A 13,364-nucleotide genomic window follows, 5' to 3' on the forward strand; every position below is an offset into this window, starting at 1 on the left:
ATTTAGGGCGGGTTTACGGTCAAAAAATCGGCCCTCTTATATTTTAAACCTTAAATAGTTTAGTCTGGATGGTTTGGACTAAAATCCGACCCTAATATTTATGAACTAATTTTATTTTATTAATATTAATATAATCATTTTAATAATATTTTGATGGTTAACTAATTTAAAGATAATGATTATGTAAATTAAAAAAATATTATTACAAATATTTATTGACTCAAAGTAAGGGTTGACTAAAAACTCTAATATATTATACGATTTTTTCTTCTTTTTCTGCCACACATCATCTCTCTAAAACGATCATCATTCATCAACTTCATTCTTCCATATCAGTTTTCATCTTTCTCTAATTTTTATTTTAAGTGAAGAAAAAGGAGGAGGAGGAGGAGGAGATGACGACAACAAACATGCATCGTAACTGATGGGTTTGTTTCTTTTATTTTTGTTTTATTTTATTAATTAAAAGTTAAAGTATTACATTATCGATTGTTATGACACAATACGACATTCCATTTTGTTTTTATGACGCCCTACGACATTTTATTTTGTTTACTTTCAAATTTTAGATTAACTTAGTTTTAAAAAATTAAAGAGATTATTTTATATTTAAATGGTGCAAATTTTTTTTATCGATAGAGGTCGGCTCTTTAGCCCTAAAATCCGAAAGAATTAAGGCTGGATTGAATTTTTAAGTCCTTTTAAATAAAAGACGTTTTTAACCCTGACCCTTAAACCTTCCGATCCTATAGGACTCGATCCTAAAGGATAAGGCCGACTTTTTATGTCACCCCTCGTTGTGCTAGAAAGTAATACCTTAAATCTCATTCAGAATTCCCAAATTCAATGCATGTAGCATAACTCATGAAAACTTACTATTCTAGTTTTTAACGGTCCGTAGACGATCTTTTCTTTTTATTTGTCCCAATAATTAAATTATGAAAGATGTATAATACTAATGGTTTTTATCTAATTTGAAAATTTAGAACTTTTTACTCCGAAAATTATCGACAATTACCATGTTCAACTGCGCCGTAATGATTTTAGTAATAAGAATATTCCTCCTTTATAAAAGAAAGGGTTGAATACTGGAACTCTTACGCTTTCTTGATTTTTGTCATGTTCGTCTCCATAAATGTAAAATAGGCAACCGGCCCATTCATAGCCCAATATCAAAATATGGGCTTAGAATTCTGGTCCAATTCTTCACCATCATCATCAGCACATGAAAGAACTCCAAACAGAGAAAAACCCAAAACCTTGAATTGAATCAATTCAAGCATTAGGAAATGTCTTTTGAAGCAAAACACTGGACAACCACCACCATAGCATTGTCAGTGGTCGCCGCTATTTCCTCTGTTTCGATCTATTATTACTGGAATGCTAGGTCAAAATATGCTGAGTTGACTTCAAAGATTCAACAACTTGAAGCTTCTCTAAACACCTCCTCCAAAAATTGTGCTGCTGAGAGACAAGGTCGAATTCGAGCTCAACAAGTATGGCCCCCCCTCTTTTTTCTTAATTCAGTTTTAATGGGTTGTCTTTGTTTTTGTTGAAGTTTATGAATTATACCATTTGATTCTGTTTGGTTTTTGAATGTAAAGTTTGCATCTTTTCATTAGTGTATATGTTTTTTTGTTCATAAATGTATGTAGGCTTTACGGAATGGGCTAGCACAACCTAAATGTGACAACTTAGAACAAACTGCTTATCCCTTGTCTCCTATTGGTGTTGTTCAATCCTGTTTTTCCACCAGGTGAGTTGAGACTTTAGAATTAATGATTTACTGAATAAATGAGTTTTAAAGAACATTCGAGTGGTGCCAAGTTTCAAACTGAGACTTGGGTTTGTATTGATATCATATTTATTGTGAATGTTGTATTATTGTATTCTTATCCTGGTTTATAGGAATGGCACACCTAGGCAACCATTACTAGTGCCTTTGGCTAGGGCATGCTTGTCTTTTGATCCTGCTCGGGTTCCTCCAGCTTCCCTCGAGGGTCTAGAAGAGTACTCTCATTGCTGGATCATATACGTCTTTCATTTAAATACAAATCTAGACAAGTTATGGAAGGAGCCATCAAGATCGAGATTAAAGGCGAAAGTATGTGATACCAAGACTTTGAAATTATGTTATTGCTTTCCATCTTATAGATATCTGTGTGCATTATACATAAGGGTTAACTTTTGCTTGTTGGACTAGGTAAAAGTTCCGAGGTTGATTGGTGGAAAGATGGGACTCTTTGCCACACGCACTCCACATAGGCCATGTCCAATTGGGCTCACAGTTGCAAAGGTTGGATAAACTTGAACTAAGCATTTACAAGTATTTCTAAGGGAATGATGAAATTACCTATAAGTTTAAAAAATGCTTGGTAACAAGCTTAAATAAAAGAGATAAACCATTATTCCTTGTTGTGGGCGGTATGACTTTCCAGAGTTTCAGTTTCTAAGCTTTCATCCAGTGACAGTTAGTTTATTCAAACGGGCTCAATTATGTTTCTTGGTTCTTCTATTTATGCAAAATCTTGTTATCCCATCTTCTGTTTTGAAACAAATTTTTAATGGCCAAAAACACTTTTTTCATGCAAAATGGGAATACAACCAGTTTGACTTGAAGACTATTTTTTTGCTTAGGTTGAGGCAGTTCAAGGAAATATGGTTTTACTGTCAGGAGTGGATCTGGTGGATGGAACAGTAAGTTTTCTGGTTTAGTATTTTCTTGACCAAATTAAATCAGTAATAATTTTTCTTATGCTTATTCGTTTTGTTAAGCTAATAAGCTACGTGCTTTTACGCATGTTTTCATTATTAACTGATAAAGCATACTGTCTCTTTCACAGCCGGTGCTGGATATCAAACCTTATCTACCATTTTGCGACAGTGTCAAAGAAGCCACAGTGCCAAATTGGCTAACGGTATATCCTTTATGACCCATCAGTAGAATGTCATTCGAAATAATAGACTTTTTTTTTTGTGATATAATGTTGTATGAACAGTATATTTCCTGGATATGTTGAACAGCGATCTTCAAATTAAAGTTTGACACAGATTGAGTAATGTTCCCTGGCCTCTGTATTTCGAGTCTAGTGACTTTAAGCTGCACGTATGGATAGCTGTGTATCTATTAACCTGGGACCATGTCATAATTGGTTCCATTATTACATCAGGCGTATACTTCATGTGTATGACTAGTCATAATATTATTGAAGATGAGGTATTTTTTTGCTGATACATATTTCTGTTCTGTTTTATTCCTAAAAAATCTTCCTAATTTTGTTCAGACGGAAAATCCATTAGTTGTGGCTTCTGTTAGCTTCTCTGAGGATTTTGCTTCATCACTTGCTGATTGTTGGAAAGTTGCTGTAAGTGCTAATTATTTTAATATTTCCATATCAACTTTTGATTGGTTTATGGTAGTATGTACTGCACTTCTAATTCTGTGCTTTCCTTTTGTCTAGGAAAAGAATTCTCTATACGCAACACCAGAAGAGCTACAGAGATTGATCGAGCAGGTTCTTTCATGGGATATTCGGTCAGTTTCTCAACGAACCAGACCTCACAGTTCTATCAAGGCAGGGAATAGCGAGGAATCAGGTAATACTTCCGACTTGGATGATTACCAAGATGAAGAAGCTTCAGACCACGGAAATAAGGAGTCCGACTCAACTTCTAGGGAAGTTCTCTATCACCTGACCTTGGAAGGATTAGATGTGTCGTATAGAATCGATTGTAATGGAAACGTGATCGCAGAAAGAGTTGCAGTTTCGTCAGACGTTCAAAATAGTAAACAAAATCGTTGTAACCATTCGACTTGGAGAGACAGACTTTCATAATCTGCGTTTCTTCTAATGTATTTTATGAATGAATGAGAGGAAATTTCCTGTACTGCATTTGTCCTCACTCAGTCCTTAATTACTGTCAGTAATTTCTCTACTATAAAATACTATTTCTTTTTTTATTTCTCTTTAAGATGAGAGTTGCCGATTGGACCATGAAAATCATGAATTACTCGAAGCGTAGGTTTGGCCATGCCTCTTCACTTGGAAGATTCATGTTGTATGCGGTCCGCTTGACATCTACTACAGCTTTTTTGGGTGCATCTTTGGCTTTGCTTGCGATTGAAGTTAGCAATATTTCTTGTGTGTCAAGCAAGAACCACTGTGGATAAAATCGACGATTCTTAGATTGTTTGTACCGTAAAATGAAAAGGGTTGGTGTAGTATTGATCAATGATCATTACCAGATTGATATTCTCTGATCATTAAGAGCCTGCAAAGTTAGATGGTTGGAAAGAAGAGAGAGGTTGTAATAATAATCATTTGGTCCCCACTTTACTTTTCACTTGACAAAACAAGGCCCCCCACTTTACGTTTGCATCACATTACTACGTTGTCCAGGCGACACTTGACGTATGATATTAGCATGCACATATATTAGGTGGACAATAATTTCAAATGAAACTTTGTTTTATTGATCCATCGATTTCCAAAGCCAAGAATTGTTCGTCGAAATTTGGGTGAGTTTAAACTTCAAAATAATATTAAATAAAAAATTAAGTGAGTCGAACCTAAAGAAAAGGATTAAATGAGTCGACAATTAATTAGAGACGGTGGGAGTATTTCCTATGCTTTATGCTTTATTCAAAATAAAATCATATGTCCAACATCGATTATACGATATCTGAATTATCTGATGACGGAATCAAGCGTCCGATGAACTGGTAAAACCAACTACAATTGTTACTGGTTGACAATGTCATGTAACAGAACTTTCGACCATGTGCTCTGTACAACCATGTAACAAGATATAAATATAGTGGTCCTATTACCAAAAATATCCAAAATAAATTACCTCACTATTGTTAAATGTCTTTAATTTTTGCTTTTCAATGAAAGTGATTGTTTACCTCTGATTTATTTGTTTATTTATTATTCTTATTATATTGAATAAAAATAAAATCCCCCCACGTTTAGATAGTCAACCAAGTGTGGGGGGTTTTTTTAATTTTAATTCTAGTGCAAGAAAGAAATACGTTTTCACATCTAAGATTTTTTTAGATATTAATTAAATTCATAAGAACAATAACTTGAAAAAAATAGAAAAAAAAAATCATAAGAACAAACGAGCATGTGAATGAATTTAATTATGAAGGTAAATGAACATGTATTTTTTTTCGTTCCATAAAAACAACCATTCTATAATTAACATAAAAAAAAAACCATTCTATAATTAAAATAAGCATAGTAACCGAATAGCTAGCTCAAATAGTATGGGTCCGTTCGTTTTGCGATTTACAGATGTTCGAGCATGCTTAAGCTTGCTCTAAATTGTCTCGAAAAACGTGTTTTTTGTCATTTTTAATAAAAAACACGTTTTTCGAGACAGTTTGGAGCAAGTTTAAGTATGCTCGAGCATCCGTAAACCGCAAAACGAACGGACCCTATGTGTTTCTGAAACAAATAAAAAGTTCAGTGTGTATTTGTTAATGCCGGTAGCTAATTAAATTAAATTTTGTTTGTTGAATCTCAACAACCCGATATAATGAAATCTAACATGGTGCGTTTGACAGATTCCAACGTTTACTCTATTGTCTAGCTAATTTAAGAAAGGAATAATATATATATATATATATATTCCACACTGCAGAGTAAAGTTAGAATGTGATTCTTATTGCATCACGACATTCATAACATTACAATATCATTCATATCACACAATATTCTATATTACAAGTAGATAAAATTCCCACATTTCGCCAAAACCAACACATTGAATAAAAATTATTCTGTCAAATGCATGCGTGATTCAATTTATCTAACTGGGAAGATAATTAATAAAGAGATATGGGACATCAAATGGGAAGCAATAACGTCGTTTTTTTTTTTTTTTTTTGGATCTTGAAAATATTAATGAAATAGTATCAAGTGATCATTCAGCTACATGAAATTTAATTTGAATATGTAACTTTAACTGTCCTCATTAATTATACACACTATAAACTGCTAGGATGGTTATGCATACCCAACTTTCTGTACCGACATTTTTTTTAAGTGTATGGTAGGAAAAAAATTTGAGGTTTAAATTGTGAGAAATGATTTCTTATAAATTTTTTATATAAAATATTAGGTGAGAGTCTAAATATAATGTTAGTATTGGTCATATAAATTTTAATAGATATATAAATTGATATAATTTTTTTTTATCTAAACTGTCATATAAAATTTTGTAAAAATAACATTACTCTTAAATTATTATTCAATTAAATAAATTAAGGTCTGTTGGCCTATTTGTTATCGAGATTGGTATGATCTCGGAAGTCATGGATCGATCCTTCATGAATGCGGGAAGGACTATCTTTTTGTATTGTCCAAAATTAATAATTAAAAAAAAAATTAAGTTTGAGTACTTATAAAAAAAAAGTTTGAGTACTTATCAAATATTACAAAATATTTATGTTATCTTTTTTTTTTTTTTTTTGAAATAGACATCTTTCCTTTCTTTACGTTCTTCAGGTTCTAGGGATGAGGAGTTGTATATTATAACCGTAGAATCGCTCTGCTTTATTTTTTTCCCTAATTTATCTTTTAGAACACTTTTATTTTATTAACTTAAAAAATAATGTGTATTATTTTAATGCATGCATATCGAACGCACAAAATTGAAAACTAAAAATATTATTTCAAGTAATGTAGGTCTACGTTACGTGAGACACCGATTTCATTGACGTTTTTGTCCTGAATATGTCTCGGAGACGGGATTATTGAGAGGACAGGTAAGGTATAAATCGTCTCGATGACGTTTCTTGACCGACAATAAATAACGAAGTGTAGAGAAGTTTGATTTAATGCTAAAAAAGAATTTAAAAACACATTTTTTGACGGAAACGTGATAAAAAAACGTTTTGAAACATTCCCAACATATTATGTATGCATCATATATTTAAAATATTTAATTATAAATTTATAAGATTTAATTTCTCTAAATTTTTAAAATTATATGATTATTTAATTTATTTTTAAAGTACTTTTATTTAATTATTATGTTTTAAATATTTTTTAAAATTATCTTTTTCATACCATAAAATTTTAGAAGTTGCTGTTTTCGATCTCCGTACCTGCATTTGTATCCGTATACGTCTCCGATTCCAAATAATATGAGTGTAGGTTTTTTTTAACATAAAAAAATAAATAATAATAATAATAATTGTCCTACCTAAGAAAAATTCAGCTGGAAAATATGTACTTAAAATGACAGTCGACAAAGACCCCATAAGAAAATCTAAGGCCTCCAATCCAACGGCCAAAAACAAAGACAACAAAGAAATCTTCCCGCGGGCCCACCACCTCTATATATAATATTTTAAAATTCCTTCCTTCTTTCCCATTGGTCTCTTCCTCTGAATTTTCAATGAATTTAAATTCAAAAGTCCATTTTTTCAACGCAACAACAAACGCAATCACTTAGAGAGAGAGAGAGTAAGAGAGAAGAACGAGATGATGAATTCACCGTCGTCTACGGCGGCAGCTGACTCAACGACGACGAGGATAGTTGTTCCGAGGACGTCACTGATTGAGTCACTCCGAGGATGCAGCTTGTCCGGTGTACGGATCGACAAGGAGGCTTTGAAGAAGATACTGACGATGCCGCATTATCTCCGCCGCGCCATACGCGACTCCATTAGTAGCAAGGACCCTGACGCCACTGCTTCCGCCGCCGCCAACGTCGCCGTGAAGGAAGTTGCTCCGGAGGCGCCGATGGTCGTTTTTGTCAACTCGCGTAGTGGAGGCCGGCAGGGACCTGAGCTCAAACACCGCCTCCAGGAGCTCATGAGTGAAGAACAGGTAGTTTGAATGAATATTTACTGACGAAGATAAATATTTTTTTAACTAATTTTAATTTAGAGCTCACAAAAAAAAAAAAAAGAACAAAAATTTGGTTAATGAGTTACGGGATGAAGAGAATTTTTTTTCTAATTGTGCATTAGTTACGCTAGAAGTACTGGTATTTTACTTGATTGTTTAGATTAGCAGAAAGATTTGGTGGATGAACAGTTCATGTACATCTGTCACTCTGATAAAGATAGTCTAGTAGGTGACCTGGGTTGTTGCTTATCTTGTGACAGTTTTTTGTAAAGTTCTTTTGAAGCTTCTAAAATCTTCATGGTTATCTCAACCAAGATTTTGGAAAGAAGCATATGTATCTTTGTTTGCTATTGAGTTCTTCAAAATTGATTTTTTGATCCGGAAATAACTTGAAATACAGGTTTTTGACTTATCAGAAGTGAAGCCTCATGAATTTGTTCAGTATAGTTTGGTTTGCCTAGAGAACATGGGGAGCCGTGGGGACTTCTGTGCCAAAGAGACTCGTGACAAGTTGAGGATTATGGTATATCCATTTTCACTATCAACTTGCATTTTAAGCTGATCAAACTAAATTTCTCATTCTTGCTCGGAAATCTTCAAAGTGAGGCGGCAAAGTTCAGTATGTGACATGTCATTCTGGGGTTATTGGGCAGGTTGCTGGAGGTGACGGTACAGTTGGATGGGTTCTGGGTTGTCTTTCGGTTCTTCACAAACAACAGCGGGAACCGGTCCCACCTGTTGGAGTCATTCCACTTGGTACAGGCAACGACTTAGCCAGGAGTTTTGGTTGGGTAAGCTTCTCCCTCCACAATGAATTATGATCTGTCGATAGCTGGCAGGAATTTATTTTCTGAGTTGTGTTTTTTCAATTTATTATTCAGGGAGGTACATTTCCTTTTGCTTGGAAATCTGCAGTTAAAAAAACTCTGTACAGGGCTAGTTTGGGTCCCATCTCCCGCCTAGATAGGTATGTTTTGTTTCATTTTGGCAATTCTTGCTTTCATGAGCAGGTTTTAACTTCTGTTTTGAAACCTGCCATGATTGTTATTATACTGTAAAATTATTGTCCTAGCCTTTAACTAGAAGTTACTGTGGTGATGCAGTTGGCAAGTTGTTATTTCAATGCCATCTGGCGAAATTGTACATAAGCCTCATTCTTTGAAGTCTACTGATGAGTGCATCCTTGATTCGGTTAGTGTCTTACTCCTTGTCCTTTTGATTAGCCTTCTACTGGTTATCTGAGTTCCTTGTTGATTAAACTAATCCTTAGAGACTTGGTCAATTTTAATGTTTTTGGACTTTTTACAGTTTTACTTTACAAGTCTTGGCAGAGTTTGATTTGATTTATACTTTGAAATACATGCCTCGATCTCAACATCTGATGACAAAAATCAAATAACTTATTATATGTTTTGAACGTATGTGTTTGGATTGGTGATTGTTTGTTTCACTATTTTGTATGGTGGAATTTTAATTGCAAGTGAGGGTTGGGACATGGCACTGAATGAGTTAAATCAGGCCCTACTTAACATTTTACCATTGTCGAGTCATTTGTGTATTTTTGTATATTTCAAAGATGAGGGTAGTTTTGACTATTGCAAAGATGATAGATTCATATAGTCCCAGATATGAAAAAAAATTAGGATGTTTTGTTGAATCTTGATACACCAGATGCAATAAGTTGTTAAATAGAAAATTGGAACAGAGTTATGAGTTTGTTCAGCCGTTTTCTTCTTGTCTTTTTAAAACTATTCTATGAATGGTACAGGATTTGCCATTTGAGGGGGAGTTGCCAGAGAAAGTTAGTTGCTACGAAGGGGTGTTCTATAATTACTTCAGCATAGGTATATAAACTTGACTTATAATTCCAAACTGATCGATACTGTTACTATGTGCATCTGTCATTTGATTGTATGGGAATATTAAGAGGTGAACTTAGATTGAATAATGAATAGGTTCAAAAACAGCAGATAATGAAAAAAATCGAGGCTTAACTGAATTGAAATGCAGCATGCCAGCCAGTTTTTATAATGAATCTAATTTGTGCTCAGATGTCTTAACTAATGTACATCAACCACACTATTGAGGCTTTAGAAACTGTATTTGGGTATTTATATTGTTTTGAAAATGTTCATGATCTCATTGTTTGGTTTGGTCATTCAGGAATGGACGCTCAAGTTGCATATGGCTTCCACCATCTTCGGAATGAAAAACCTTACCTTGCTCAAGGCCCTCTTACTAATAAGGTCTAATTAAAATCTTATAGCCCCGACAAATACAGTCATATGTGCTTTATTTTTTTTATGTTTTGGTATTAGTAACACTAAATTGTAATCGATCTTCTGTTATATTACAGTTGATTTACTCTGGTTATAGCTGCACTCAGGGTTGGTTTCTCACTCCTTGCATGAGTGATCCTGGTTTAAGGTCAGAAATCTCATCATCAGAATTATAGATGATACATTTCAATTTCTTCAAAACTGATCAGGAATTAATTTTCAGTCTATAATTGCTGGAAATTTTGTATTTACAGGGGACTCAAGAACATCCTAAGGCTGCATGTTAAAAAGCTCAAAGGCTCCAAATGGGAACAGGTTCCAATCCCTAGCAGGTGGCCATTTCACACGAAATTTTTTTTTCTGAATTAATTGTGATATTGGACATTGTTTTGCCTTTCATGTCTTTTAAATTTATTAATCTAATTGGTGGTCATACTTTCAGTGTGAGGGCTATAGTTGCATTGAATCTTCATAACTATGGTAGTGGAAGAAATCCATGGGGTAAACTAAAGCCAGAGTATTTGGAAAAGGTATCAAATAAATAAATGTTTCCTCTCTGAAACAAAATTAATTCACAAATGGAAATATGATGTCTTTTTTCATTCTTGGTTTTCTTTCTCAGCGAGGTTTCGTTGAGGCCCATTCTGATGATGGTCTTCTGGAAATTTTTGGGTTGAAGCAAGGATGGCATGCATCATTTGTTATGGTTGAACTTATCTCTGCCAAGCACATCGCTCAAGTACTGCTACTCTATGTTTGTTATAAACATAATCAAGATAGTTAGCTCGAGCTAATTTGATGATAATAAGTTTATGTATTATATCTTTTTCAGGCAGCGGCGATTCGGTTGGAAATAAGGGGAGGAGAGTGGAAAGATGCATTCATGCAAATGGATGGAGAGCCATGGAAACAGCCAATGGGAAATGAAATCTCTACATTTGTGGATATTAAGAGGGTACCTTATAATTCACTTATGATCAAAGGGGATTAGTTTAATTTGTTTGGTTCAGAAATTCTTAATTATTGCTCCAATGGGTTCTGATCAATGCAATTAAGTATGGTCTCACCTCAGAGGATTGTATATTAGTATTATTTGTCATGCCTAGGTAAGGTTTATTCTTAGGATGGGGCCACTTGTGTAATATTATTCTTAGTACATTTTACAACAAGTTACTAAAAATATTTCGTAATCTTTTTAGTTGGGTGTTTTTCATGTGTATAATAATTTCCTTATTTTCAATGGTTCAATAAATGATTCGATGTCAAAGGTAAAAGTAGCATGTAATGGCGATACAGATTTTTGGTGTTTCGACAAATTGAATTCCGATTCTGATCAGAAGGTGAGAATTTATTATTTTATATTATTTTATTTATAGTAACTTGTATTTTCACTGAATAGTGATAACACAACACTAAATGATCGAAGTTGATAAGTGGGAAAGGTGCAATTGGCGCGACAGGCTGTACATCCCCAAAGTTTGATGTTAAACCGCATAAGCAGGGAAGAAAGAACTAAAGATGATTTGTAATTTTCAGTAAAATAGATGTTTTAATCATGTGCCATGTATGATTATTACGTTGCTAAAAAATACACATGATGACACATGTCTTCGTCTTATTGGTAATATAAGTGACAGTTGGCCATGTAGCCCAAGTTAACGCAGGAGTTGGAAGGATATAAAAGTCGAGAAAATACAAACGTTGAAAAGTATGTTTATTTGACATCTCAAATTGAAAGATATAAAGGATGTGAATGTTTAATCTGGGATGAAAAGTTCAATTGTTACTTAAATTAACATTAGAAACCAATATAATAATAATTTGATCTTTGGTAATTAAATCAACAATTCAAGTTTTTGAGATGCTTATTCCATGATTAGATATGTCAAGAGAATGCTAATGAACTAAGAGTTCGTTTGGAACAACAAATAACACAACGGATTAAATTAAATTATCTGGTTAGAAATAAAGATGGTGTTTGGATCGATTGATAGATTCATAGCAATCTGATTCGGAAGATTTTTTGATGGATAAGTCTGTTTTTAAAGAAGGTGTTTTATTAATTTATCCATTGGACGTTAGATAAAGGAGTTGGCATGTTTTACACAATTGTCCTCATGTGGCTTAAAAAAAGATGACAAATGCCCTCAAGCATCATATATAAGCGAAATTTTTTTTCTTCATTTTTCTTTCTTGTTCGTCTCTCTCGTACGGAACGACGAGTTCGTCGCCCTCTCACCACCCGATCGAAATTCGACGCCGGAGTAGTCGAATCCAAGTTCTTGACGCTTCTTCCATTTTTAACACAGTAAATACAAACTATAAATTAGCTTTAATTTTCGCGTTTTTGGATTTATTGGATTTTTAGGGTTTGGAAATTTTTTGGGACTTTTGTTAAATTCCGATTCTTACGGGATGTATGGTTAGATTAGGTTGATTAAATATCAATTTTTTTCATGATTGCTTGTAATTCAGCAAAGAAGTTAAATTAGGAGTATTTTGGTAACTAAACTATCTAATCTAGATCATAAAACCTGCTATTCAAATGCAATAGTGGATAACAGAAAATTATCCGTCACTTATCCATGTTGCATCCAAATGCTTGATTAGATAATTTTAACCCAATCGATAACCATGTTACAAAATTTTCCGTATCCGTTGAAAATTATCCACCATTCCAAACGAACCCTAAATACTTGTAATACAGATACTGATACATGAAAAGGTGAAATTACAAGCATTGAACAACTATACAATTAGCTACTACTCTTCAGTGTTGGTTGTAGAAGAGCTCCCTGACCCAGTCAACCACAGCAGGAGAGAAAATACATAGTAAGAAGTGTACCGGAAGAATCGAACCCTCGATGTAGTTGAGATGCTAAGCGAGAAGAAGAGTGCTTCAAAGGCGGTGAAGAAGAGACTATATCAATGATCAATACAACATTGGCAAACCAACTGAGCTCTCTCACGGCAAGGTACATCCCTGCCATGAATGCTAATGCCATCATTGTCAGAGCTATTCCTAATAACGGTATTGTCACTCTTAAGGCGATGAAAATCAAACGAATATCTCCTAGTTGTTCCCAAATAAGGATCACAACGACCATAATAGAGCTATACATAGCTATCATGTCAGAGAAAACGAACAACCGGAAACCATCTTGTCTTAGGAAGACTGCCATTCCTCCTTGTTTACCGCTATTATCGGATATGTATCCTC

The 13,364-nt window shown here is 33.9% G+C and overlaps 2 protein-coding genes across 2 annotated transcripts; both read left to right on the forward strand.

Moving 5' to 3' along the window:
• Positions 1-1,289: 1,289 nt before the first annotated feature.
• On the forward strand, positions 1,290-3,836 carry LOC139882457 (uncharacterized). The gene is made up of 8 exons (XM_071866773.1): positions 1,290-1,496; positions 1,656-1,756; positions 1,909-2,104; positions 2,204-2,296; positions 2,638-2,697; positions 2,844-2,918; positions 3,285-3,365; positions 3,462-3,836. The coding sequence occupies exons 1-8, from the start codon at positions 1,290-1,292 to the stop codon at positions 3,834-3,836; spliced, it is 1,188 nt and encodes a 395-aa protein (XP_071722874.1).
• A 3,663-nt stretch (positions 3,837-7,499) lies between these two features.
• Positions 7,500-11,135, forward strand: LOC139882456 (diacylglycerol kinase 4-like). The gene is made up of 12 exons (XM_071866772.1): positions 7,500-7,844; positions 8,266-8,388; positions 8,519-8,656; positions 8,747-8,832; positions 8,969-9,056; positions 9,634-9,709; positions 10,029-10,111; positions 10,222-10,292; positions 10,399-10,476; positions 10,587-10,674; positions 10,767-10,883; positions 10,977-11,135. The coding sequence occupies exons 1-12, from the start codon at positions 7,500-7,502 to the stop codon at positions 11,133-11,135; spliced, it is 1,452 nt and encodes a 483-aa protein (XP_071722873.1).
• The last annotated feature ends 2,229 nt before the right edge of the window (positions 11,136-13,364 follow it).

This window comes from Rutidosis leptorrhynchoides, unplaced genomic scaffold (assembly GCF_046630445.1).
Source record: "Rutidosis leptorrhynchoides isolate AG116_Rl617_1_P2 unplaced genomic scaffold, CSIRO_AGI_Rlap_v1 contig272, whole genome shotgun sequence".
In the NCBI taxonomy this organism is placed as follows: Eukaryota; Viridiplantae; Streptophyta; class Magnoliopsida; order Asterales; family Asteraceae; genus Rutidosis; species Rutidosis leptorrhynchoides.